At 38.8% G+C, this 24,356-nt stretch overlaps 1 protein-coding gene across 2 annotated transcripts; it reads left to right on the forward strand.

Annotated features, from left to right (window-relative positions):
• Positions 1-20,968: 20,968 nt before the first annotated feature.
• Positions 20,969-24,350, forward strand: LOC104442557 (eukaryotic translation initiation factor 4E-1). 2 transcript variants are annotated; one of them, XM_010055972.3, is made up of 5 exons: positions 20,969-21,427; positions 23,423-23,588; positions 23,678-23,803; positions 23,904-23,969; positions 24,075-24,350. In XM_010055972.3, the coding sequence occupies exons 1-5, from the start codon at positions 21,108-21,110 to the stop codon at positions 24,123-24,125; spliced, it is 729 nt and encodes a 242-aa protein (XP_010054274.2). In that variant the 5' UTR covers positions 20,969-21,107; the 3' UTR covers positions 24,126-24,350. The 2 variants fall into 2 exon arrangements, with proteins under 2 accessions (XP_010054274.2, XP_039167210.1); XM_039311276.1 differs by having other exon boundaries at positions 23,702-23,803.
• The last annotated feature ends 6 nt before the right edge of the window (positions 24,351-24,356 follow it).

Raw genomic sequence — 24,356 nt, forward strand, 5'->3', positions numbered from 1 at the left:
ATATATAAGCAAGTGATTTTCTTGATGCCGAAGGGGGGCTGTTCCGTTGTCTATTTTTAAGCGGCCGACAACGTCGACGGTCACGTGACCGAGGAGGGGGGTTTCCAAGAAACGAAGCCCGACATGACACCCAAAAATAAAAACCTTACAAGAAAACCAAAAGGTGCCGCGCACTTCAGCTTCTCGAAGGTTTGACCTTTTTCCCCTCCGGTGAAAGTGCTCTTGTAATGTTGACCCCCACCATTTATTTTGTTTGTTTTCGTTCCTGTTAACCTAATAGATGAGAAGCCCTAAAAATAGAGGGCTGGAGCTTTTCCGCCTCTGTTTCGGGCGTATTTTCGCACGCGCCTCGTGCGCGGAGTTCCCGGATGTCGGGCGCAGATATTTTGCAGTTGGAGATGAGTGGAGACAGGATGCTTACGACTGATTGAACAGATGTCGAAGGCGGATGATGATCCAGCCTTTCTTTCTTTTTTTAATGAGATTCTTTTGTGGAGTTTGATTATGGCTTCTAGAACTTTGATTTGGCTTCTAGAAGACTGCCTTACTGGTGATGACAACGTATCCACTGGCGTTGTTACATTTCCCCTAATTCATATGCGAAATTCAATTTCATTTTTTTCCCTTATTTAGTGAATGATTATGCCCTACAGGTCATGAATCAGGAAATCCAAATCTTCCATTTATGCAGATGATCCTAATTCAAAACAGTTTGGCAACAATTGATAGGATGAATATGAAATCTCTCGACATACCCCAATCAATTTCGATGAGTCCAAGTTTCAAAATAGGATATGGGTGTGTATGGTTTTTTTAGTCACAAACACACACATATATTTTGCTCTTAACATTTAAAGTTACAGTACTCCCTAATTGTCTTTTGCATTCCCCACGCAATTTATTATTTATATATATATTGGAAGATTAAAGAGAACATAGAACCTCGTGGGGTTTAAAGGAAGTAATTGCTCATGTTTTATATCTAGCCATTAATTTATTCCAAATAACTAAATGTGCACTGTCGAGTTCATCACATAAATGTAAACAAAGACTCTACTTATTTAGCAGAAAATTTAAAAAAAAAAAAAAATTGAAAAACATTTTTCTTAAAAATAATTGGTCATATTGTTTATAAAAATGAGTAAACAAAAAAAAAAAAATCATTATTCACAAAAATGTTTAAACATAATTACTTATTTCTACCAATTATTTTTAGAAATAATATTTTTCAATTCATTTATTTTCTAAGAAATAAACGCACCCGAAAGTATTTTACCTTGACTCTCTCAATTTATGGTGCTAAGTTCAATTTAAGGTCTTAAATTCAATTGCAAAACCTCAAATATTATTAAAATGAGGATTGATGCAAGGTCCACAATACTCAGCACAATATGATTATGTTATATAATCATCTCGTCCACCTCCTTCCTTTACATTTTTCGAGCCTTAATTGATAAGAAAACCCACAAAAGTGAAGAAAAAAAGAATTTTTCTATATAGTACGACACTGGTTGGGCTAGAGTTCGATCAAGGTGCAATTCCCAAGTTCTCGAGGATTCGATCTTTGGGGAACATACAATGGTTGGACCACGAAAGAATAAGTTTGGATCACTCAAATATACATGCAATACGCACGACACATCCGTGCAATCACTTCATAATAATCCCGTAAAATTTTCACATAATTCCATTCAAATTGAGCCGACATAAAGTGTCCCTTCCAAAACCATATACGAGATTTTCACCTCATACAATTCCCTCACATGGAAAAAGATCTTTTAGAACATCAAACGGGTCGGATGGGGAGGATCGGTCACTCGAGAGAGACCACAAATCGTACGGGCCAAGCATTAAAATAAAAAGAAAAAGAAAAGGCAAAGGCAAAGGCAAAGTTGGGAACAAAGAAAGCCAAAGGGCTCATCCAATCTTATCTTCTCCGCAAAGCGTGTGGCCCGCCGCTGTCGCCACCCGTCGATAGCAAGTGACCCTACGAACCCTGTCCTGTCGTTTGGCGCGTTGAGAACCAGGGCAGAAAAAACACGAAAAACGTCTTTGCCGTTTCTCCTCGAGAAAGAATGCAATGTAAGGGAGAGCGGTGACGCCACTGAGTGCGTCACCCGCTCTCTCGACGGCGAATTATTGGATGCAACGATGAGTGACGACGAACCTGGAGGAACAGAGCTTGTGGTCAACGGGTTTTGTCAAACTCTCGTTGACGCGTGGATTGCGAGCAATCCTCGAGCGTCATTGATGACCTCTTGCGAAGGGCTTCTCCAATCCAAGTATGATGTTGGCTGCTTTGCACTCTCTTAAATGATGCTTTTAATTAGCTACAAGACACGCCCCCATGTGCGTGTTATATTAAATTGAAATGCATATTTAAGTTACGATTTTATTACCCTTAAGATATGTCATTTTCTATCGTGATACATCTTATTAATGATCCAAGCATCTCATGAAATTCCGAGGTAAAAAGTTTGATATCAGAATCTATCAGAGGATTGGCTTTATGTAATCTCTATCAAACAATGAGCCGGAACGAGTTTGGATCGGATTAATGATTGTCCGATCTAAATTAACTCACTAATCCGCGTCGATCCATTTTCCTGCAATACAAATTTAGTTACATATATTTGACTCAACTCATATTTGACGTGACCTATTTTGCTTAAATATTTTCATATTTTACTTAAGTTATGAAAATGTGTACTCAAACTAAAGTAAGAGTGTGAAGTGAGCGAGATCGACTAAAGATGAGAGAAAATAAAAGGAGAGATATGGAAATGGGTTGGACCTAAGTAAGTTATAAACTCATTTAACACTCATATTATATGAGACTTTATCATCCTAAACCCATTTATGACCCACAACTAAATATAAACATCTCATATAAAAACTCAGTCTATCAATTACACAACCATTCCTAAACACATATGTATATATTCGAGTTATTTAAGATGTTTCTAGAATGTTGAAAAGGCACATAGGAGATGAGATCAGCAAATGCTATCTGAGAACTTTATTTAACTATTCGGTATTTAATTATTTACTCATCATTATTCAACGAAGAATTCGACGGATCATGTTAAAAGCACCACCCTTGCATCGAATTCCTTGACCTCAAGAGCTTTAGATGATCGGTCGAGCAACATGAAAGCCATATTCTCCTGGTCATGTTTAAGAAAGAAATACTACCCAAAAAAAAATCATCTCAAAATTTGCATTCATATGTCAAAAATCATTCTCGCTTTATAAAAATTTTCAATTTGCATCTCCTCAAATTTTTTTTTTTTCGAATTCATCTCCTCAAAATTGAAAAGGCCCATTTAAAAATCAATTATTCATTAATTTTTATTCACGGAGCTCGAGCTCCATGACAAAGCTGGCTCGCAAACAAGATCTAGTAGACGAAACCGAAAGAGCAGTTTGAACAGGAGACTGTGGATTGTTCCTAGGGCAAAGGTAATTTGGGCAAGAAAAGAGCATGGTGTTTGTGAACGAGTGGGAATGCCAGGATGCAAATGGGTACGAAAAGACGAAACTCGAGATGCACTGTAGGGGTTTAAAAGCGACGGATCGTATTCGATATGTAGATCCAAATCTCGGGTGGCATATTGCAATTATCCAAAAAGAAGAAGGAAAAAAGAAAAAAAATCTCTCTTTCCCTTTTCTTTTCCTTGTTCTTTTCTGTCCTTGTAGACAGGATCAATCCCGTGAACCATCCTCAGCCACTTCACCAGACTGGCTTCGGAATTTTTAGGTTTTCACTCAAAAGTCGTGTGTTGAGGTGAGAACGCGAAGGATGGGGTCCGAGCAAATCTTGATGACCCCAAAAACGTCATCCGTGACCTTTTTGCGTAGAGGTTTCCCCGATCTAGGACGGTGTTCTATAGCTGGTCGGCATCTTCTTAAATGTTCCTTCGGCCAAGGTGGAACTAGAGAACGTGTTTACTCCTTTGGCTAGCAAAAGGACACTAGAAATGTAGGTGGAACGAGAGAAAAATGTTTGAAAGATCCAAATTGGTTTTTGATGAGGAGCATTTGAATTCCAATTCAAGAAAGCAGTACGTTAGGATGAGTTGGGGATCGACTCGACATGCCCATCCGCGACCAGCTGAAAAGCGTTGAAAATGTCCTAAACATTTTGCATTTATGTCAATTTAGTTTTAAACCTTTGATTGGTACTAATTTAGTCCAAAATCTTTTAACATAATGCCAATTGAGTCATTTCAACTAATTTTGACTGTATATTACCAACGTGAACGTCGGTCAGCTTATGCAACACGACTAGCCGACATCCACGCCGGCAATATCCTGCCAAAATTAGCGAAAATGAGTGAATTGATACTAGATCAAAAGGTTTAGGACTATATTGGTATCAATAAAAGGTTTAGAACTAAATTTGCACAAATATAATAGGTTTAGGACTATTCTGACACTTTTTTGTTGTGCCCATCTTCTCTTTGCCTTGTGCCCTCTCTTTGCCCCTAACTACTCTCTCTGTCTATCTCTCTATATATATTATATCACCAAGGTCTCCATAAAGATAAATAAAAAATAGGGAAGATGAGAAGACGACGCCCAGCACATCGGTTCCAAAAATGGCCAGCAATAGCATTTTGATAAAATAATATTGATAATTAGGCTCCATTTGTTTCATAGAAAAAAAAAACTTTCAAGAAAATGTTTTCTAGATATTTTGACGTTCGTTTCACGAATAATGAATTGGCTAGGGAAAACGTTTTCCTTGAAGGGAAAAAAGCCCTCTAAGATAAGGGAAAATGTTTTCCACTTTTGAGAAAGAGTCAAATACATTTTCCTTTGATTTTTTATCTTTTAAAAATTTGATATTTTAATTATTTATTTCTTTTTCATTTCTTTCTTTTCTTTTTTTTTTTTCATGTTCTTTCTCTTTCTTTTTCTTCTTCATTAACCAATCGTCGGCCACGGCAATGGCTGGCGACCACCCACAAGTGAGCTAGAGCCTCACCATAGTCCAGTTAGGCTCGAGCTCACTATATTCTAGCGAGGTCAAGTCCAACCTTGCCAACCTGTGTGAGCTCGAGCCCTCCAAATTTCTGCCCCTTGGGCGGGGCTTGAGCCTCACTGTAGGTCTTCATACTTCAGCAAGGCTCTAGCAACCTACGACAAGGCTCGAGCCTCACCTAGCTCGCCGAATCTGGTGAGGTCCCAGCTCACCCAACCAACCTTAAGCAAGCTCGGGCCTTGCCAAATCCAACTACCTAGGCAAGGCTTGAGCCTCACTCGAGGTCACCAGATGTCATTGAGGCCTTGGCAACCTCTAGCAAGGCTCGAGCCTCGCCCAGGTGGCTAGATCTAGTGAGCTCAAACTCGCCTGTGTTAGGCGAGCTCGGCTTCATCGAAATCTAGTGAGCTCGAACCTCGTTGACCTGTGGCAAGGCTCTAGCTCACCTGTGACTGGTTGCTGGCCACCATTGTGGCTAAGGACCGGCCAATGAAGAAGAAAAAGAAAGAAAAGGAAAAAAAATGAATAAAAATTGATTTGTTTAAAAATATATAATAAAACATTATTGAAAGGGATGCATGGAGGAAAGTTTTTTTTTTTTTTTTACTAAACAACGAAAAATATTTTCTAGTTCATTTTTAGGTCTCAACCGAACAGTAGAAAATATGATTATTTTTCTAGAAAATGGCTTCCAAAAAAATATTTTTTTTAAAATGTCATATTTTTCATGAAACGAGCAGAACCTTAATATGTCAATTATTATTGTGTCCATGCTAATGTGACAAAAAAATAAATATTCATCATTGGATATGTGATATGTGAATGAATGTAGATGCACAATTATCTGCAAGCATATACATTTATATACTTGAGTTGCTTCATACGTTCATTTGATGTATAAAATGCCCACCATGAGGGAAGGTCTTCACTAGCTATGTAAGCACTTTATTCACCTATTTATTATTTATATTTTCATTCTTTAATCAATTAAGGATTTGAGATATCAAAAAAAAAAAAAAAAAAATCAGCCATGCATTGAAGTCCTTGTACTTAGTGCTTTAGACGATGGATCAAATTTAGTGAAAACCATATTCTCCATGTTCTTATTTTTAAAAGGGTAAATTGCAAAAACCATCTTAAAATTCGTTCCTTTATATCAAAAATCATTTTTCACTCTTAAAAACTTTCAATTTGGATCTCTTTAAAACTGAAGAGCAATTATCATGATGTGTCGGTGCCTGCCTGACCTCAACTTGGACCAGATTTTAGGGTTGGCAATATAGAATACCCTTATCGTTTTCGAATCTATGATTTGCATCGTGAGTTTTTGCAATTTCATATCAACTTGCATTTTGACATTCTCACTATTTACAAAAAATCATCACTTTTCTTTCTCAAATCATCCTTGCCCCTAAGGACAACCCTCCATAGGCCCTAACTCGAGTAAATTTGATGAGTCAAGCCTTCACCGATTGAACGCCTCGAGCTTGAGAATCCACTTGCGCGAACCCAAATTGCGTCGCAACACAACCTAGATCAAGCAGCCATGTTCAGGAGCTCAAAGTTGGCGAGAGAGATGGCGGCAATGGCTACCAGCTCAATGCCTGACGACTTTGGCTAAGAACAAACTTAGAGCTCTAGACCGCGCGAGTGTAAATATGCATTTTTCAAAAACAAAAATTTATGAGTGGTATATCGAGAGAAAAAAAACTCGAGTACATCCTTTTTTATAATATGTTCCTCTCATCATCATTTTGCTGGTTATATTTAAAAAAAAAAGGAGGATCCCTTGCGAAGGGATTCTGTCAAACTCACGTTGACGCGTGGATTGGGAGCAATCCTTGAACGTCATTGATGACCTCTTGCGAAGGGGTTCTCGAATCTAAGGATGGTGTTGGCTGGTTTGCACTCTCTTAATGATGCTTTTAATTAGCTACAAAACACCCCCCACGTGCGTGTTACATTAAATTGAAATGCATATCTAAGTTACGGTATATGTCTCGTGTTGTGGTATATCTAATTAATGATCGGAGCATCTCATGGAATTCCAAAGTAAAGTAAAAAGTTTGATATTGAAATATATCGGAGGGTTGGCTTTATGTAGCCTCCATCAAACAATGAGCCGGAGTGGGTTTAGATCGGATCAATAATGGTCCGATCTAAATTGACTCACTAACCTCTGTTAATTCATTTCCATGCAATACAAATTTGGTTATATATATTTGACCCAACTCATACTTGACGGGGCCCATTTTTCTCAAACATTAAACCGATGTAAGAGTGCGAAGTGAGCGAGATTGAGTGAAGGCGAGAGAAAGTGAAAAGAGAGATATGAAAATGAGTTGACTTTGAGTAATAAGTTATAAACTCATTTAACACTCATATTATTTTGGATTTTATCATCCTAAATTCATTTATAACTCAACTAAATATAACTATCTCATATAAAAACCTAGTCTATTGATTACGTAACCATTCCTATACACATGTTTATATATTCAAGTTGTTTGAGGTGTTTCTAGAATGTTGAAAAGGCACATAGGAGATGAGGTCAGCAGGTGCTACCTAAGCACTTTATTTAACCATTCGTTATTTAATTATTTACTCATCATTAGTCAATGAAGATTTCGACAGATCATGTTAAAAAGCACCACCCTTGCATCGACGTCCTTGAACTCGAGAGCTTTAGATGATCAATCAAGCAACATGAAAACCATATTCTACCTGGTCATCAATCGAGCTGTAGATCCCAATCTCAGGTGGCATATTGCAATTATCCAGAAAGAAGGACAAAAAAAAAATCACTCTTTGCCTTATCTTTTCCTTGTTCTTTTCTGTCCTTGTAGAGAGGATTAATCCCGTGAATCATCCTTAACCATTTCACCGGACTGGCTTCGGAATTTGAAGGTTTTCGCCCAAAAGTCGTGTGTTGAGGTGAGAACGTGAAGGATGGGGTCTGAGCGAATCTTGATGACCCCAAAAACGTCATCCCTGACCTTTTCGCGAGAGGTTTCCCCGATCTTCTCAGGACTAGGACGGTGTTGTACAGCTGGCCGGCATCTTCTTAATTGTTCCTTCCGCTAAGGTGGAACAAGAGAACGTGTTTACTCCTTTGGCTAGCAAAAGGACACTAGAAATGTAGGTGGAACGAGAGAAAAACGTTTGAAAGATCCAGATTGGTTTTTGATGAGGCATTTGAATTCCAATTCGGGAAAGCAGTACATTATGACGAGTTGAGGATCGACCTGACATGCCCATCCGCGACCAAGAGAAAAGCATATAAAATGTCTTAAAACATATTGTATTCATGTTAATTTAGTCATAAATATTTTTATTTTTTGGTATGGTATTTTTTTTTTTTTTTGGTAAGGCCTAAACATTTTTATTGATATCAATTTAGTCCAAAATTTTTAACCTAATGCCAATTCAATCATTTCAGCTAATTTTAGCTAGATATTGCCAACATAAATGCCAATCGGCTAATGTGGCACGGCCAGCCGGAGTGAACGCCAGCAATATCTAGCCAAAATGACTAAATTGATATTAAATTACAATGTTTAGGATTATATTAATACCAATAAAAAGTTTAGGATTGACTTTGCACAAATATAATAGGTTGAGGACTAGTCTCACACTTTTTTGCCACTCCCCATTTTCTCTCCGCCTTGTGCCCTCTCTTTGCCCCTAACTACTCTCTATCATTCCATCTCTCTCTATATATATTATATCGCCAAGGTCTCCTTGAAGATAAATAAAACATAGGGAAGATGAGAAGACGAAGCCCAGCACATTGGTTCTAAAAATCGCTAGCAATAGCATTTTGATAAAATAATATTAATAATTAGGCTCCATTCGTTTCACAAAAAATAACTTTTAAGAAAACGTTTTCTGAATTTTCTAACATTCGTTTCATGGAAAATGAATTGGCTAGGGAAAACATTTTTCTTGAAGGGAAAAAAGCTCTCTAAGATAAGGAAAATAATTTCCACTTTTGGGAAAGAGTCAAATACCTTTTCTTTTTATCTTTTTCTTTTATTTTTTATCTTTCGATTTTTTAATTATTTTTTTTTCCTTTCTTTCCTTTTTTTTTTCTTCTTCATTGACCAGTCGCAGGCCACAACGACGGCAACTAGCGACCAGCCACAAGCGAGCTAGAGCCTTGCCACAAGTCGACAAGGCTCAAGCTCGCCAAATTCTAGCAAGGTCAAGTCCAACCTTGCTAACCTATGCGAGCTTGAGCCCTACAGATTTAGCCACTTAGGCCTGGCTCGAGCCTCATCGAGAGTCACCATACATTGGCAAGGCTTTGGCAACCTCCGGCAAGGCTCAAGCCTCGCCTAGCTTGCCGAATCTGGTGAGGCCCCAGCTTGCCCAACTGACCTTGAGCAAGCTTGGGCCTTGCCAAATTCGACTACCTAAGTGGGGCTTGAACCTCGCTCGAGGTCGTCAAGTGTCTCGAGGTTGCTAGACATCATTGAGACCTTGGTGACCTCCACCAAGGCTCGAGTCTCACCCAAGTGGGCGAATTTGGCGAGCTCAAACTCACCTACATTAGGTGACCTCAGCCTCATTGGAATCTAGCAAGCTCGAGCCTTGCTGATTTGTGGCAAGGCTCTAGCTCACCTGTGATTGGTCGCTAGCCACCATCGTGGCCGGTGACTAGCCAATGAAGAAGAAAAAAAAGAAATTAAGAAAAAAAAAAAAAGTGAATAAAAATAATTAAAAATGTGATTTTTTAAAAATATATATAATAAAAAAATTATTGAAAGGGGTGCATGGAGGAAAATATTTTTCTTACCAAATCGAAAAATATATTCTAGTTTATTTTGCAAGTTTCAGCTGAACAACGAAAAATATAATTATTTTTCTGAAAAATGGCTTCCTAAGAAAATTTTGCAAAAATGCCATATTTCTCATGAAATGAATAGAGCCTTAATATGTGAATTATCATTGCGTCGTTGATGTATATATATATTCATCATTGGATATGTGATATGCGAATGAATATCCAATGATGAATATACATTTATATACTTGAGTGTCTTCATTTGTTCATTTAATGTATAAAATGCCCACTATGAGGGAAGGTCTTCGCTAGTTATTTAAGCACTTTATTCACCTATTCATTATTTATATTTTCATTCTTTAATCAATTAAGGATTTGAGATATCAAAAAAAAAAAAAAAATCAGCCATGCATTGAAGTCCTTGTGTTTAGAGCTTTAGACGATGGATCAAGTTTAGTGAAAACCGTATTCTCCATTTTCCTATTTTAAAAAGGATAAACTGCAAAAACCATCTTAAGATTCGTTCCTATTTATCAAAAATCATTTTTCACTCTTAAAAACTTTCAATTTGGATCTCTTTAAAACTGAAAAGACCAATTATCATGATGTGTCGGTGCCTGCCTGACCTCAACTTGGACCAGATTTTAGGGTTGGCAATAGTTGGGGACTGCGAGGGACCAGTCTTGGGAATCCCGGCTGACCAATAGTGGGATAGGAGAGAGAGAGAGAGATGGTAGGTAAGTGAGAAGTTTGAGTTAGGGCCTATGGAGGGTTGTCCGTAGGGGCAAGGGTGATTTGAGAAAGAAAAATGATGATTGTTTGTAAACAGTGAGAATGTCTAGATGCAAGTTGATATGAAATTGCAAAAACTCATGATGCAAACCATAGATTTCGAAAACTATATGCCAGTAGCTCCTTTTTTTTCTTCTCTATAGATCCCGAGGCCAATCTATTATGCCCCTGTCAAACATCCTCAGCCTCTTTAGCACCTAACAGATCGTAGAACAGTCTAGAATTTGAAGGGTCACTCGAAAAATTAAGGAGCCATTAAGTTATGAAATAGATTATTATCAATAACAACGGTTTATTAGGATGTTTTTTTCAACCAAATAACATCTACATATCTCTTGCTTGTCAAAATTCAGATTTTGTACCTCAACTCCACCAAAAGAACTCAGCCAACCCCCCGGAAGAAAAACTAGAGCGTAAGAGAATGAATGATAACAATTTAGTTTCTGGACATAATTTTTGGCCGGATTTTTCTATTTATATTCCCTAGACAAATTTCTAAGTGAAAATATGCATTTGATATTCGACACAAACTTTCTATTTGAAGAACAGAAATTCATTTGATAACAACATAAAATTTCTCCTTCTCGAGCCGATGGCAAGAGGCAACAACAGAGGATAGCAAGTGGGTGACCAGACAATAACAAGGGCAAGTAATAAGAAGAGTTTGTACTTCTCATTTATATTCCAGAATTAGAAAAGTAAAAAAAAAAAAAAAAAATATTACTTCTTATTTATGCTCTAAACCTATTTCTAAACTAAAAATTTGTTTCAGAAATAGAAAAATAAAATTGCATTATTAAACAGATTTATTTTCAAACCAATTCCCGAGAAAAGAAAATATATCTGGCCAAAAATAGAATAGTTATCATGCACGCTTTAACCACCCCGTGAACGCCGACTATGCCCCTCCGACCCTACTCTCTTCTTCCTCGAGTCAAGCCTTCGCCGATTGAACACCTCGAGCTCGAGAATCCACTGGCGCAAACCCAAATTGCGTCGTCACACAACCTAGAGCAAGCAGCCATGTTCACAAGCTCAAAGCTGGAATGATTATGGGGGCAGGTGAGAGAGAGAGATGGCAACCATGGCTACCATGCCTAATGGCTATGACTAAGAGCAAACTCAGAGCTCGAGGCCACGAGTGTAAGTGTATGCATTTTTCAAAAATAAAAACTCAAGTATATCCTTTTTCTTAATAATTTCCCCTCATCATCGTCATTTTGCTGGTTATAAAAATTAAAAAACAAAAATGGCCCCTTGTTTTGGCGAATTTTGATCAAACCTCGTACAGAATAAGTATAAAATCCCAAAAAAATAAAATAAAATTAGTCAAACCCCTCTTCTCTCTCTCTCTCTCTCTCTCTCTCTCTCTCTCTCTCTCTCTCTCTCTCTCTCTCTTCACAACGGAAAGTTTGACCAGTAGTACGCAAGTGGTTACCGCCACTACAACCTTTTGGAGAAAGAGAGCGCGAGACGCCAGTCTTCTACCAGACTGGCTTCGGAATTTCAGGGCAAAACGTCATGCATGACCATTTTGCGTGGAGGTTTCCCCGATCTAGGACGGTGTCATGGCTGGTCGGCATCTTCTTAATTGCTTCCTTCGGCCAGCGAAAGAGCACTAAGAATGTAGGGTGGAACTTGAGAACATGTTTGAAAGACCTGGATTGGTTTTTGATGAAGTATCTGAATTCAAATTCGGGAAAGCCGTACATTCGGATGGGTCGAGAATCATCCAACTAGGAGAATAGCGTCAGGAAGTACCTCAAACATGTTGTATCTATGCTAATTTAGTCCAAAAATCTTTTAACTTAATGTTAATTCAGTTTTTTCAGCTAATTTTGATCAAATATTCTTAACATAAATACCAATCAGCTTACATGACAATTAATATGGGGTTATTATTTTAGCGTATTTTGACAAAGAGAATAACATTGGTGATTAACATGTGGATTATTATTGCGTACGCCACTAATATAATTAAAAACATTTTAAACGTTCATTCTTCAATCAATTAAGGATTTGAGATATAAAATGAAAAGAGGTCACCCGTGCATCGAAGTGCTTGTACTTAGAGCTTTAGATGATGGATCAAGCTTAGTAAAAGCCACATTCTCCATGTTCTTATTTAAAGAAGGGTAAATTGCAAAAACCATCTTGAGATTCGTACCTATATATCAAAAACCATTTTTCACTCTTAGAAACTTCCAATTTGGATATCCTCAAAACCGATAAGACCGATTATAATGACGTGTCGATGTCCACCTGACCTCGATTTGGACCAGATTTTGAGGTCGACAACGGTTGGGGACCGCGGGGGACTAGTCCTGGGGGTCGCAGCTGATCGATAATGGAATAGGAGAGACAGAGAGAGATGATGGATGACAGAGAAGTTTGAGTTAGGGCCTATGCTGGTTTGTCCTTTGGGGCAAGCCTGCTTTGGGAAAGAAAAGTGTTTTTTTTTTTTAAATAGTGGGAATGTGGTAATGCGAGTTAATATGAAATTGCAAAAACTCAAGATGCAAATTATAGATTTCAAAAACAGTAATGGAATTCGATATGTCGGTGCAAAAAGAGACTTTGCTTCTTTTCTTTTTCTTTTCTTTTTTTAATTTTCTCTATAGATCCCAGGACCAATCTATACAAAAAAATAATGAGCCATTCAGTCATGAAAATAGATTATTAATAACATACACTTCTGATTAGGATTTTTTTTTTTCCGACTAAATAAGCATTTGTGTTTCTCTACTTCTCAAATTACAGATTTAGTACCTCAACTCCATCAAATTTACTCAACCAAAGGCCACCGCCCCCTCCTCCCCCCGGGGCATAAAAGACTAAATCACCCCACCCTTGCCCGCCACACCCTGACCGTGCCTCTTACCCCAATGCCTCGCACCCCAAGCTTTTGAGAATCTATTGGCACGAGCCCAAGATGCGTCTCAACGCAACCTAGATCAGGCAGCCATGTTCACGAGCTCAAAGTTGGAGCGGTTATGGTGGCGGGCGAGAGAGAGATGGCGGCAATGGCTACCAGCTCAATGCCTGACGACTTTGGCTAAGAACAAACTCAAAGCTCTAGACCGCGAGTGTAAATATGCATTTTTCAAAAACAAAAATTTATGAGTGGTATATCGAGAGAAAAAAAAACTCGAGTACATCCTTTTTTATAATATTTTCCTCTCATCATCATTTTGCTGGTTATATTTTTAAAAAGGAGGACCCCTTGCGAAGGGATTCTGTCAAACTCGCGTTGACGGGTGGATTGGGAGCAATCCTTGAACGTCATGGATGACCTCTTGCGAAGGGGTTCTCGAATCTAAGGATGATGTTGGCTGGTTTGCACTCTCTTAATGATGCTTTTAATTAGCTACAAAACACGCCCCCGTGCGTGTTATATTAAATTGAAATGCATATCTAAGTTACGGTATATGTCTCGTGTCGAGGTATATCTAACTAATGATCCGAGCATCTCATGGAATTCCAAAGTAAAAAGTTTGATATTGGAATCTATCAGAGGTTGGCTTTATGTGGCCTCCATCAAACAAGCCGGAGTGGGTTTAGATTGGATCAATAATGGTCCGATCTAAATCGACTCATTAATCTATGTTAATTCATTTCTATGCAATACAAATTTGGTTATATATATTTGACCCAACTCATACTTGATGGGGCCCATTTTGCTCAAACATTAAACCGATGTAAGAATATGAAGTGAGCGAGATTGAGTGAAGGCAAGAGAAAGTGAAAAAAGAAATATGAAAATGGGTTCAGTTTGAGTAAGTTGTAAACTCATTTAACACTCATATTATTTTGGATTTTATTATCTTAAATTCATTTATGACTCACAACTAAATATAACTATCTCATATAAAAACTCAGTCCATTGATTACGTAACCAATCCTATACACATATTTATAAATTCGAATTGTATGAGGTGTTTCTAGAATGTTGAAAAGGCACATAGGAGATGAGGTCAGCAGGCGCTATCTAAGCACTTTATTTAACCATTCGTTATTTAATCATTTACTCATCATTTGTCAACGAAGAATTCGACAGATCATGTTAAAAAGCACCACCCTTGCATCGAATTCTTTGAACTCGAGAGCTTTAGATGATCAATCGAGCTACATGAAAGCCATATTCTACCTGGTCATATTTAAGAAAGCAAAATTACCCAAAAACATCATCTCAAAATTTGCATTTTATGTCAAAAATCATTCTCGCTATATAAAAAGTTTTAATTTGCATCTCTTCAAAATTGAAAAGCTCCGTTATTATGGGGATGTGAAGTGACATAAAGAGAGAGATTCCGACACCGTCGTCGATGCCTCTCACCATCGACATCGGCCCCGAGCTCCGCGACAAAGCTCACTCGCAAACAAGATCCGGTGGACGAAACCGAAAGAGCAGCTCGAATTGGAGACCGTGGATTGTTCCCAGGGCAAAGGTAATTTGGGCACGAAAAGAGCACGGTGTTTGTGAACGAGTGGGAATGCCAGGATGCGAGTGGGTACGAAAAGGCGAGACTCGAGGTGCACGGTGCGGGATTAAAAGCGACGGATCGTATTCGATATGTAGATCCAAATATCGGGTGGCATATTGCAATTACCCAAAAAGAAGGAGGAAAAAAGAAAAAAATCTCTCTTTGCCTTTTCTTTTCCTTGTTCTTTTCTGTCCTTGTAGAGAGGATCAATCCCGTGAACCATCCTCAACCACTTCACCAAACTGGCTTCGGAATTTGAAGATTTTCACTCAAAAGTCGTGTGTTGAGTTGTGAACGTGAAGGATGGGGTCCGAGCGAATCCTGATGACCCCAGAAACGTCATCCCTGACCTTTTTGCGAGGGGTTTCCCCGATCTAGGACGGTGTTGTACAGCTGGTCGGCATCTTCTTAATTGTTCCTTCCGCTAAGGTGGAACTAGAGAACGTGTTTACTCCTTTGGCTAGCAAAACGACACTAGAAATGTAGGTGGAACGAGAGAAAAACGTTTGAAAGATCCAGATTGGTTTTTGATGAGGCATTTGAATTCCAATTCGGGAAAGCAGTACGTTAAGACGAGTTGAGGATCGACCCAACATGCCCATCTGCAACCAAGAGAAAAGCATCTAAAGTGTCTTAAACATATTGTATTCATGTCAATTTAGTCATAAACCTTATATTGATACCAATTTGTCCAAAAATTTTAACTTAATGTCAATTCAGTCATTTCATCTAATTTTGGCTGGATAATAGCCAACATAAGCGCCGGTCAGCTAATGTGGCATGCCAGCCGGACTCAACGCCAGCAATATTTGGCCAAAATTAGCCAAAATAACTAAATTGATATTAAATTAAAACGTTTAGGATTATATTGGTACCAATAAAAAGTGATTGACTTTGCACAAATATAATAGGTTGAGGACTAGTCTCACACTTTTTTGCCACGCCCCATCTTCTCTCTGCCTTGTGCCCTCTCTTTGCCCCTAACGACTCTCTTTCTTTCCATCTCTCTCTATATATATTACATTGCCAAGGTCTCCTTGAAGATAAATAAAAAATAGGGAAGACAAAGCCCAGCACATCAATTCTAAAAATCGCTAGCAATAGCATTTTGATAAAATAATATTAACAATTAGGCTCCATTCGTTTCACAAAAAATAACTTTTAAGAAAACGTTTTTCAAATTTTCTTACGTTCGTTTCACAGAAAATGAATTGGCTAGGGAAAACATTTTTCTTGAAGGGGAAAAAGCTCCCAAGCAAGGGAAAATGATTTCCACTTTTGAGAAAGAGTCAAATACCTTTTCATTTTATCTTTTTACAATTTTTTAATTATTTTTTTTTCTTTCCTTTCTTTTTTTTTTTCGTTTTTTTTTTCCTTTTCTTCTTTTTTTCTTCTTTATTGACCAGTCATAGGCCACATCAATGGAAGCTAGTGACCAGCCACAAGCCGGCAAGGCTCGAGCTTGCCAGATTCTAGCAAGGTCGAGTCTAGCCTTGTCAACCTATGCGAGCTCGAGCCCCACAAATTCGGCCACTTAGGCCTGGCTCAAGCCTCGCCAAAGGTCACCATACATCAACAAGGCTCGCAACCTCCGGCGAGGCTCAAGCCTCACCTAGCTTGCCGAATCTGGTGAGGCCCCAATTTGCCCAACCAACCTTAAGCGAGCTTGGGCCTTGCTAGATTTGACTACCTAGGTGGGGCTCGAGCCTCACTTGAGGTCACCAAACGTCTCGAGATCGCTAGACATCACCGAGGCCTTGGTGACCTCCAACAAGGCTTGAGTCTCACCCCAAGTGGTCGGATCTAGCAAGCTCAAACCGCCTACATCGGGCGAGCTCGGCCTCATTGGAATCGAGCAAGCTCGAGCCTTGCCGGTCTGTGGAAAGGCTCTAGCTCACTGTGATCCATTTGCTAGCCACCGCCATGGCTGATGACTAGCCAATGAAGAAGAAAAAGAAAGAAAAGAAAAAAAAAGAAAAAAAAAATAATTAAAATTTTGATTTTTAAAAATATAATAAAAAATTATTGAAAGGGATGCATGGAGGAAAATATTTTTCTTATCAAATAGCGAAAAATATTTTCTAGTTTATTTTGCAAGTTTCATATGAATATCAGAAAATATGATTATTTTTCTGGAAATGGCTTCCTAAGAAAATTTTGCAAAAACGCCATATTTCTCACAAAACGAGTAGAGCCTTAATATGTGAATTTTCATATCAGAAAATATGATTATTTTTCTGGAAATGGCTTCCTAAGAAAATTTTGCAAAAACGCCATATTTCTCACAAAACGAGTAGAGCCTTAATATGTGAATTTTCATTGTGTCGACGCTAATGTGAAAATATATGTGTGTGTGTGTGTGTGTGTGTGTGTGTGTGTGTGTGTGTGTGAATGAACGTAGTTGCACAATTATTTGCAAGCATATACATTTATATACTTGAGTTGCTTCATATGTTCATTTAATGTATAAAATGCCCACTATGAGGGAAGGTCTTCGCTAGCTATTTAAACACTCTATTCACCTATTCATTATTTATATTTTCATTCTTTAATCAATTAAGGATTTGAGATATCAAAAAAAAAAAAAAAAAAATCAGCCATGCATTGAGGTCCTTGTATTTAGAGCTTTAGATGATGGATCAAGCTTAGTGAAAGCCATAATCTGCATGTTCTTATTTAAAAAAAGGTAAATTGCAAAAGCCATCTTGAGACTCGTACCTATATATCAAAAATCATATTTCACTCTTAAAAACTTCCGATTTGGATCTCTTTAAAACTGAAAAGACCAATTATCATGATGCGTCGGTGCCTGCTTGACCTCAACTCGGACTAGATTTTGAGGTGGGCAATGGCTGGAGACTGCAAGGGGCTAGTCGTGGGGGTCTGACCAATAATGGGATAGGAGAGAGATAGATGGTAGAGAAGTGAGAAGTTTGAGTTAGGGCCTATGGAGGGTTGTCCTTAGGGGCAAGGGTGATTTGAGAAAGAAAAGTGATGATTTTTTGTAAACAGTGAGGATGTCACAAATGCAAGTTGATATGAAATTGCAAAAACTCAATATGTAAACCATAGATTTCAAAAACGATAATGGTATTTGATATGTCGGTAGCCTCTTTTTATTTACTTTTTCATTCTCCATAGATCCCGAAACCAATCTATTATGCCCCTGTCAACCATCCTCAGCCTCTTTGACACCTAACAAATAGTAGAACAGTCCAGAATTTGAAGGCTCACTCGAAAAAGTAAGGAGCCATTAAATCATGAAATAGATTATTATCAATAAGTACGCTTAATTAGGATTTTTTTTCCAACTAATTAACATTTACATATCTCTTACTTCTTAAAATTCAGATTTTGTACCTCAACTCTACCAAAAGAACTCAGCCAAACCCCTCTGGAAGAAAAACTAGAGTCTTAAGAACATGAATGATAACAATTTAGTTTCTCGACATAATTTCTAACCAGATTTTTTTATTTATATTTTCCGGGCAAATTTCTGAGCAAAAATACGCATTTGATATTCAACACAAACTTTCCATTCACGGAACAAAAATTCGTTTAATAACAATATAAAATTTCTTCTTCCCGAGCAAGTAGTAGGAGGCGATAGTGGAGGATAACGGGTAGGCAACCATATAGTAGCAAAGGCAAGTAACGAGAAGAATTTATATTTCTCAATTTTATTTCAAAAATAAAAAAGTAAAAAAACAAATTACTTCTCATTTATGCTCTAAACCCATTTTGAACTAAAAATTCATTCCATAAATATAAAATTGAAATTGCGTTATTAAACGGATTTCTTTTTCAAACCAATTTCCGAAAAAATAAAAATATATTTGGCCAGAAGTAGAATAATTATCATACAAGTCCAACCACCCATGAATGTCGACTATGCTGCTTGCCCCCATACCTCGGCATCTTCGACCCCAATCTCTTCTTCCCTGAGTCAAGCCTTCGCTGACTAAACACGTCGAGCTCGAGAATCCATTGGCGGAGCCCAAATTTTGTCGTAACGCAACCTAGATTGAGCAGCCATGTTTACGAGCTCAAAGCTGGAACGGTTATGGGGGTAGGCGAGAGAGGGAGAGAGATGGCAACCATGGCTACTAGTTCAATGCCTAATGGTTATGGCTAAGAATAAACTCAGAAACCGAGGCCATGAGTGTAAAATTTTATATCCTTTTTGGCGAATTTTGATCAAACCTCGTGCAGAATAAGTATAAAATCCCAGGAAAATAAAATAAAATTAGTCAAACCCCTCTTCTCTCTCTCTCTCTCTCTCTCTCTTCACAACGAAAAGTTTGACCAGTTGTACGCAAGTCGTTACCGTCACTTCAACTGTTTGGAGAAAGAGAGCGCGAGAAGCCAGTCTTTTACCAGACTTGGCTTCGGAATTTCAGGGCAAAACGTCATGCATGACCATTTTGCGTGGAGGTTTCCTTTCCCCGATCTAGGACGGTGTCATGGCTGGTCGGCATCTTCTTAATCGTTCCTTCGGCTGGCAAAAGAGCACTAAAAATGTAGGGTGGAACTAGAGAACATGTTTGAAAGACCCGGATTGGTTTTTGATGAAGTATCTGAATTCAACTTCAGGCCCATCCGTGACCAGGAGAAAAGCATCAGAAAATGCCCTAAACTTATTATATTTATGCTAATTTAATCAAAAAATCTTTTGACCTAATGTCAATTCAGTCTTTTCGGCTAATTTAACCGAATATTACCAACGTAGATGCCGGTCGACTTATGTGACAATTAATATGGGGATTATTATTTTAGTGTCTTTTGAGAGAGAGAATAACATTGGCGATTAATATGTGGATTATTATTGCGTCTACTACTAGTTTAATTAAAAACATTTTAAACGTTCATTCTTCAATCAATTAAGGATTTGAGATATAAAATGATAAGACGTCACCCGTGCATCGAAGTGCTTGTACTTAGAGCTTTAGATGATGGATCAAGCTTAGTAAAAGCCACGTTCTCCATGTTCTTATATATATAAAAAAAAAAAAAAAAGGGTAAATTGCAAAAACCATCTTGAGATTGGTTCCTATATATCAAAAACCATTTTTCACTCTTAGAAACTTCCAATTTGGATATCTTCAAAACTGATAAGACCGATTGTAATGATGTGTCGACGTCCACCCCCACCTCGATTTGGACCAGAATTTACCGATAATGGAATAGGAGAGAGAGATGATGGATGAGAGAGAAGTTTGAATTAGGGCCCATGCTAGTTTGTCCTTTGGGCAAGCGTGATTTGGGAAAGAAAAATGATCTTCTTTTTTTTTTTTGTAAATAGTGGGAATGTGGTAATGCAAGTTGATATGAATTTGCAAAAACTCGACATGCCAATTATAGATTTCAAAAACAATAATGGTATTCGATATGTCGGTGCAAAATGAGACTTTACTTCTTCTCTTTTTTATTTTTTAATCTTCTCTACATATCCCGGGACCAATCTACCCAAAAAAATAAGGAGCCATTTAGTCATGCAAATAGATTATTAACAACATACACTTCATCCACTTGACTATGATTTTTTTTTTTCCTAAATAAACATTTGTGCTTCAGATTTAGTACCTCAATTCCATCAAATTTACTCAGCCAAACCCGCCCGCCCCCGGCGCAAGAAAAACTAAACCATCCCAACCTCAATGCCTAACAACTTTGGCTAAAAACAAATTCAGAGCTCTAGACCGCGAGTGTAAATATGCACTTTTTAAAAATAAAAGTTTATGAGTGGTATATCAAGGAAAAAAAAAAAAAACTCGAGTACATCCTTTTTTTTTTTTTAATATTTTCCTCTCATCATCATTTTGCTGGTTACATTTAAAAAAAAAGGGGAGGGGCTCGTACAGAATAAGTATAAAATCCCAAAAAATAAAATAAAATTAGTCAAACCCCCCTTCTCTCTCTCCCTTCATAACGGAAAGTTTGACCGGTAGTACGGAAGTCGTTACTGCCACTTCAACCGTTCGGAAAAAGAGCGCGAGAAACCGAGAGAGAAACGAAGTCCTCTGCAGACGAAAGCGAGAACCGGCGGGAGAGGAGAAGAATGTCGATCGGAGACGCCGCGACGTCTCGGCCGGCAGCGCACGAGGATCGCCCTCCGGTGAACGCGGACTCCGATCCTCGGCGGTTCTTGCACGGCGGCGGTGGCAATCGCTCGGGACGAGCCGAGCCGGAGATCGCACGTGAAGCGAGGAGTCTGTCGAAGCGGACGCCAGGCGAGGGGGTGACGGCGGGCCGGCCTCATCCGCTCGGGCACTCGTGGACTTTCTGGTTCGATAGTCCCGCCGCCAAGTCGAGCCAAGCTGCCTGGGGAAGCTCGATACGCCCGATCTACACTTTCGCCACCGTCGAAGAGTTCTGGAGGTAGAGCGATTTGTCGGTCTTTCTTTTCGCTTTCGTCGGCCTCGTTTTCGGCTGGTCTTCCTCGATGTTCTGTTTCAATCCGGAGAAATTTCGAGCACGATCTGAAGGGGAAAGATTTCGTGTTGAAGACATTATTCGCGTATGGATTCGGAGACTTGAAGTTCTGTTTGCTAATTTCAATTCGTGATCGGCGAATATCGACTGATGTCATATCTGATCCAATTTTTCGGTGTTTTTCTCGGTTCTTTGTGTTCTGATCTCGTGTTGGTTTGTGTTTATGATTTTAAAGTAGCTTTTTTTCGTCTTTCCAATCTACTATCAAACGTGGTAGGATAAATCGAAAAATCCATTAAAGATATCTCGTTTCTCTTCGGTTGAATTGAATCTTGAGTGGTAACCATGAAATCGAAAAAACCATCTGGTCTTTTTGCTTTGCTATTGACTGATGGTGTGTCATTTAACTTGGCTTTGTTGATCGCTGAAAGGGCAGCCAAGTTAAGAATTGAGAGCGCCGTCCCGCACAGCGGAACTTGAAAATCAAGTGTTCTTTTGGGGTTGGAACTTTTTTGAGTTTAGTATTTGGCATTGAGAAACCGAAAATAAAAGACCGGATGATCTGGACCCTGCATTTGGTGTAATGTATGATTGACTTTTCTAAGCCATGTTTTCTTCTGAAGCCAATTTGTGCTAAATTATCAGGTACTGCATATTACTTCATCATACGGTAATAGCCGTTTCCCTCTTTGAATAGTGTGCTCTGGTCTTGACAGTCTTGATGTTGTCAAGAGTCTGGTAGGGGTTGTGACAATTAGATGGAAAACTGCAATTTGGCTGAGTCCATAATGGCGTTTCTAATTAGACCAGCAGTATAGAGACTGATGAATTGTATAAGATGGAAAGTCATTTCGATTGCTTTGGCACTCAGGCATTTGGATTCTAGTGGATTCCTTTAGGAAAAAAAATAGAGTAGATGGCATAAATGGATTCGTATCCTGCTAGTGAGGTCAGATATTCTCTGGGTAATATCTGTTTTTGTTGTTGTTTGTAGATGGCATATGCTAAACTGGATGGAATTATTTGATAACTTCTACTTACAGAATGGGGTTCTTTATATGAAGAACTGCTATAATTTCACCGAGCGATTAGCGAATGACTAATTAAGAACAGCAGTGAGGGCAAAAGAGAAAAAAGAAGAAAGGGTGTTCAGTGCAATGCCCTCTATATGCTGATCAAAAGAGCTGGGAGAACAGTTCCGTTGTACGTACATTGTTTTGCTTTTCAAGATGCCAAGCTGATGCCAAGCTGATGCCATCCTGGGTGGATAATTGAAGGAAAGAACGAGCCTTTTTTCCCTTTTGATCCTATTCTTTAGTTTCCTTCTTTTATCCTGTCGTTACTTTTCTTCTTTTCCGTAGGTGCTTCCTTGTGAAGCTCTACAAGAGATCCTCGCGATCCTAATATTCCTTTTGTCCAGAAAAAGTGTTCAATAGTACCTTTATTTTTCAAAAGAGAAGCTTCAGTGTCGTCCATCACTATGCTATCTCTGATTTAAGAGGAGAATTCTATCTCTTCTTCTATAAAATCGTAGAAGATTTTAAGCCTATTGCTTTATGCAATTAACTCATCCTTTTCCCTCCCTTCCTTTCTTTATTCTAGCTGAAGCCACTCACTCATTCCAGGTGCTGTATTTATGGCAATGTCTGCTTTAGTAGTGTAAGAAAGGTCTTGCCATCATTCCTCAGGTGCAGTGCCAACTGCCAGCATGAAGGACATGCACTGAACGGGAACGCGGTGTGGTTGTATAACCTGCAATCCTGATGCTTTGAATTTCTTAGTAGCCTGATATTATTGTAATGTGATGTTCGTATTCAGATTCTATGCCGAGCAATTGCACGATGCCATGATGATAGAGTGCATTTTCAATGTTCTGTGAGAATTAAGGCTTGCTGTACAGTTTTCTGAGATCTTACGGATTCCTGATGTTTGGGATTTCAGTGTCTACAACAACCTGCATCAGCCAAGTAAGCTGGTGGTGGGAGCTGACCTCCACTGTTTCAAGAATAAAGTGGAGCCAAAGTGGGAGGACCCTGTCTGCGCAAACGGAGGGAAGTGGACTGTAACTTTCTCCAGAGGGAAGTCAGATACGTCCTGGCTATACACGGTACGCCTGATGGCCCAAATGACTGAAGCTCTTTCGAATTTTCTATAGGTGTGTGGGCTTGGTTTGACGCATGTTTTTCTTTGTGATAGTTGCTTGCAATGGTTGGTGAACAGTTTGACCATGGAGATGAGATTTGTGGAGCAGTCGTCAGTGTCAGAGCCAAGCAAGAAAAGATAGCTTTATGGACTAGAGATGCCTCTGATGAGGCTGCTCAGGTAACTCTTCTTCGAGCCAGTTTTAGTTCTGGTCATTTAAGCGTGCGAATATTTTCGGCCCACCACATGGACATTACTCGCGTTAGCCCGGCCTTTGCAGATGAGCATTGGGCAGCAGTGGAAGGAGTTTCTCAACTACAGCCAGAAGGCAGGGTTCATATTTCACGTGAGTTTTGAAGATAGGAGCAACTTGGGTCTTTCTTAACTTCTAGTCGTTTCTTTTTCCAGTCGTATCATGATATATGACCGAATATCTTGGATACTATTGCAGGAGGATGCCAAGAAGCTTGACAGAGCCGCTAGGAATCGCTACACGGTATGAACAGGCTATGATAATGGATAGCGCAAAATATCTGTTTTGGATGTAGCTTCAGGTGTAATGCCTTTCTCGTTCCTCGCCTTACCAATCATCTGCACAGTCTTAAGGATTTTGTTCCATCATGATCAGACAGCACATATGCACTTCTGTGACTCCATATTGATTAAAACTTCCGATGAAGATTCAACATGAATTGCTAAGTGACATAGGTGACTAACTTCTTAACAAGTACAT

Source organism: Eucalyptus grandis, chromosome 4 (assembly GCF_016545825.1).
Source record: "Eucalyptus grandis isolate ANBG69807.140 chromosome 4, ASM1654582v1, whole genome shotgun sequence".
In the NCBI taxonomy this organism is placed as follows: domain Eukaryota; kingdom Viridiplantae; phylum Streptophyta; class Magnoliopsida; order Myrtales; family Myrtaceae; genus Eucalyptus; species Eucalyptus grandis.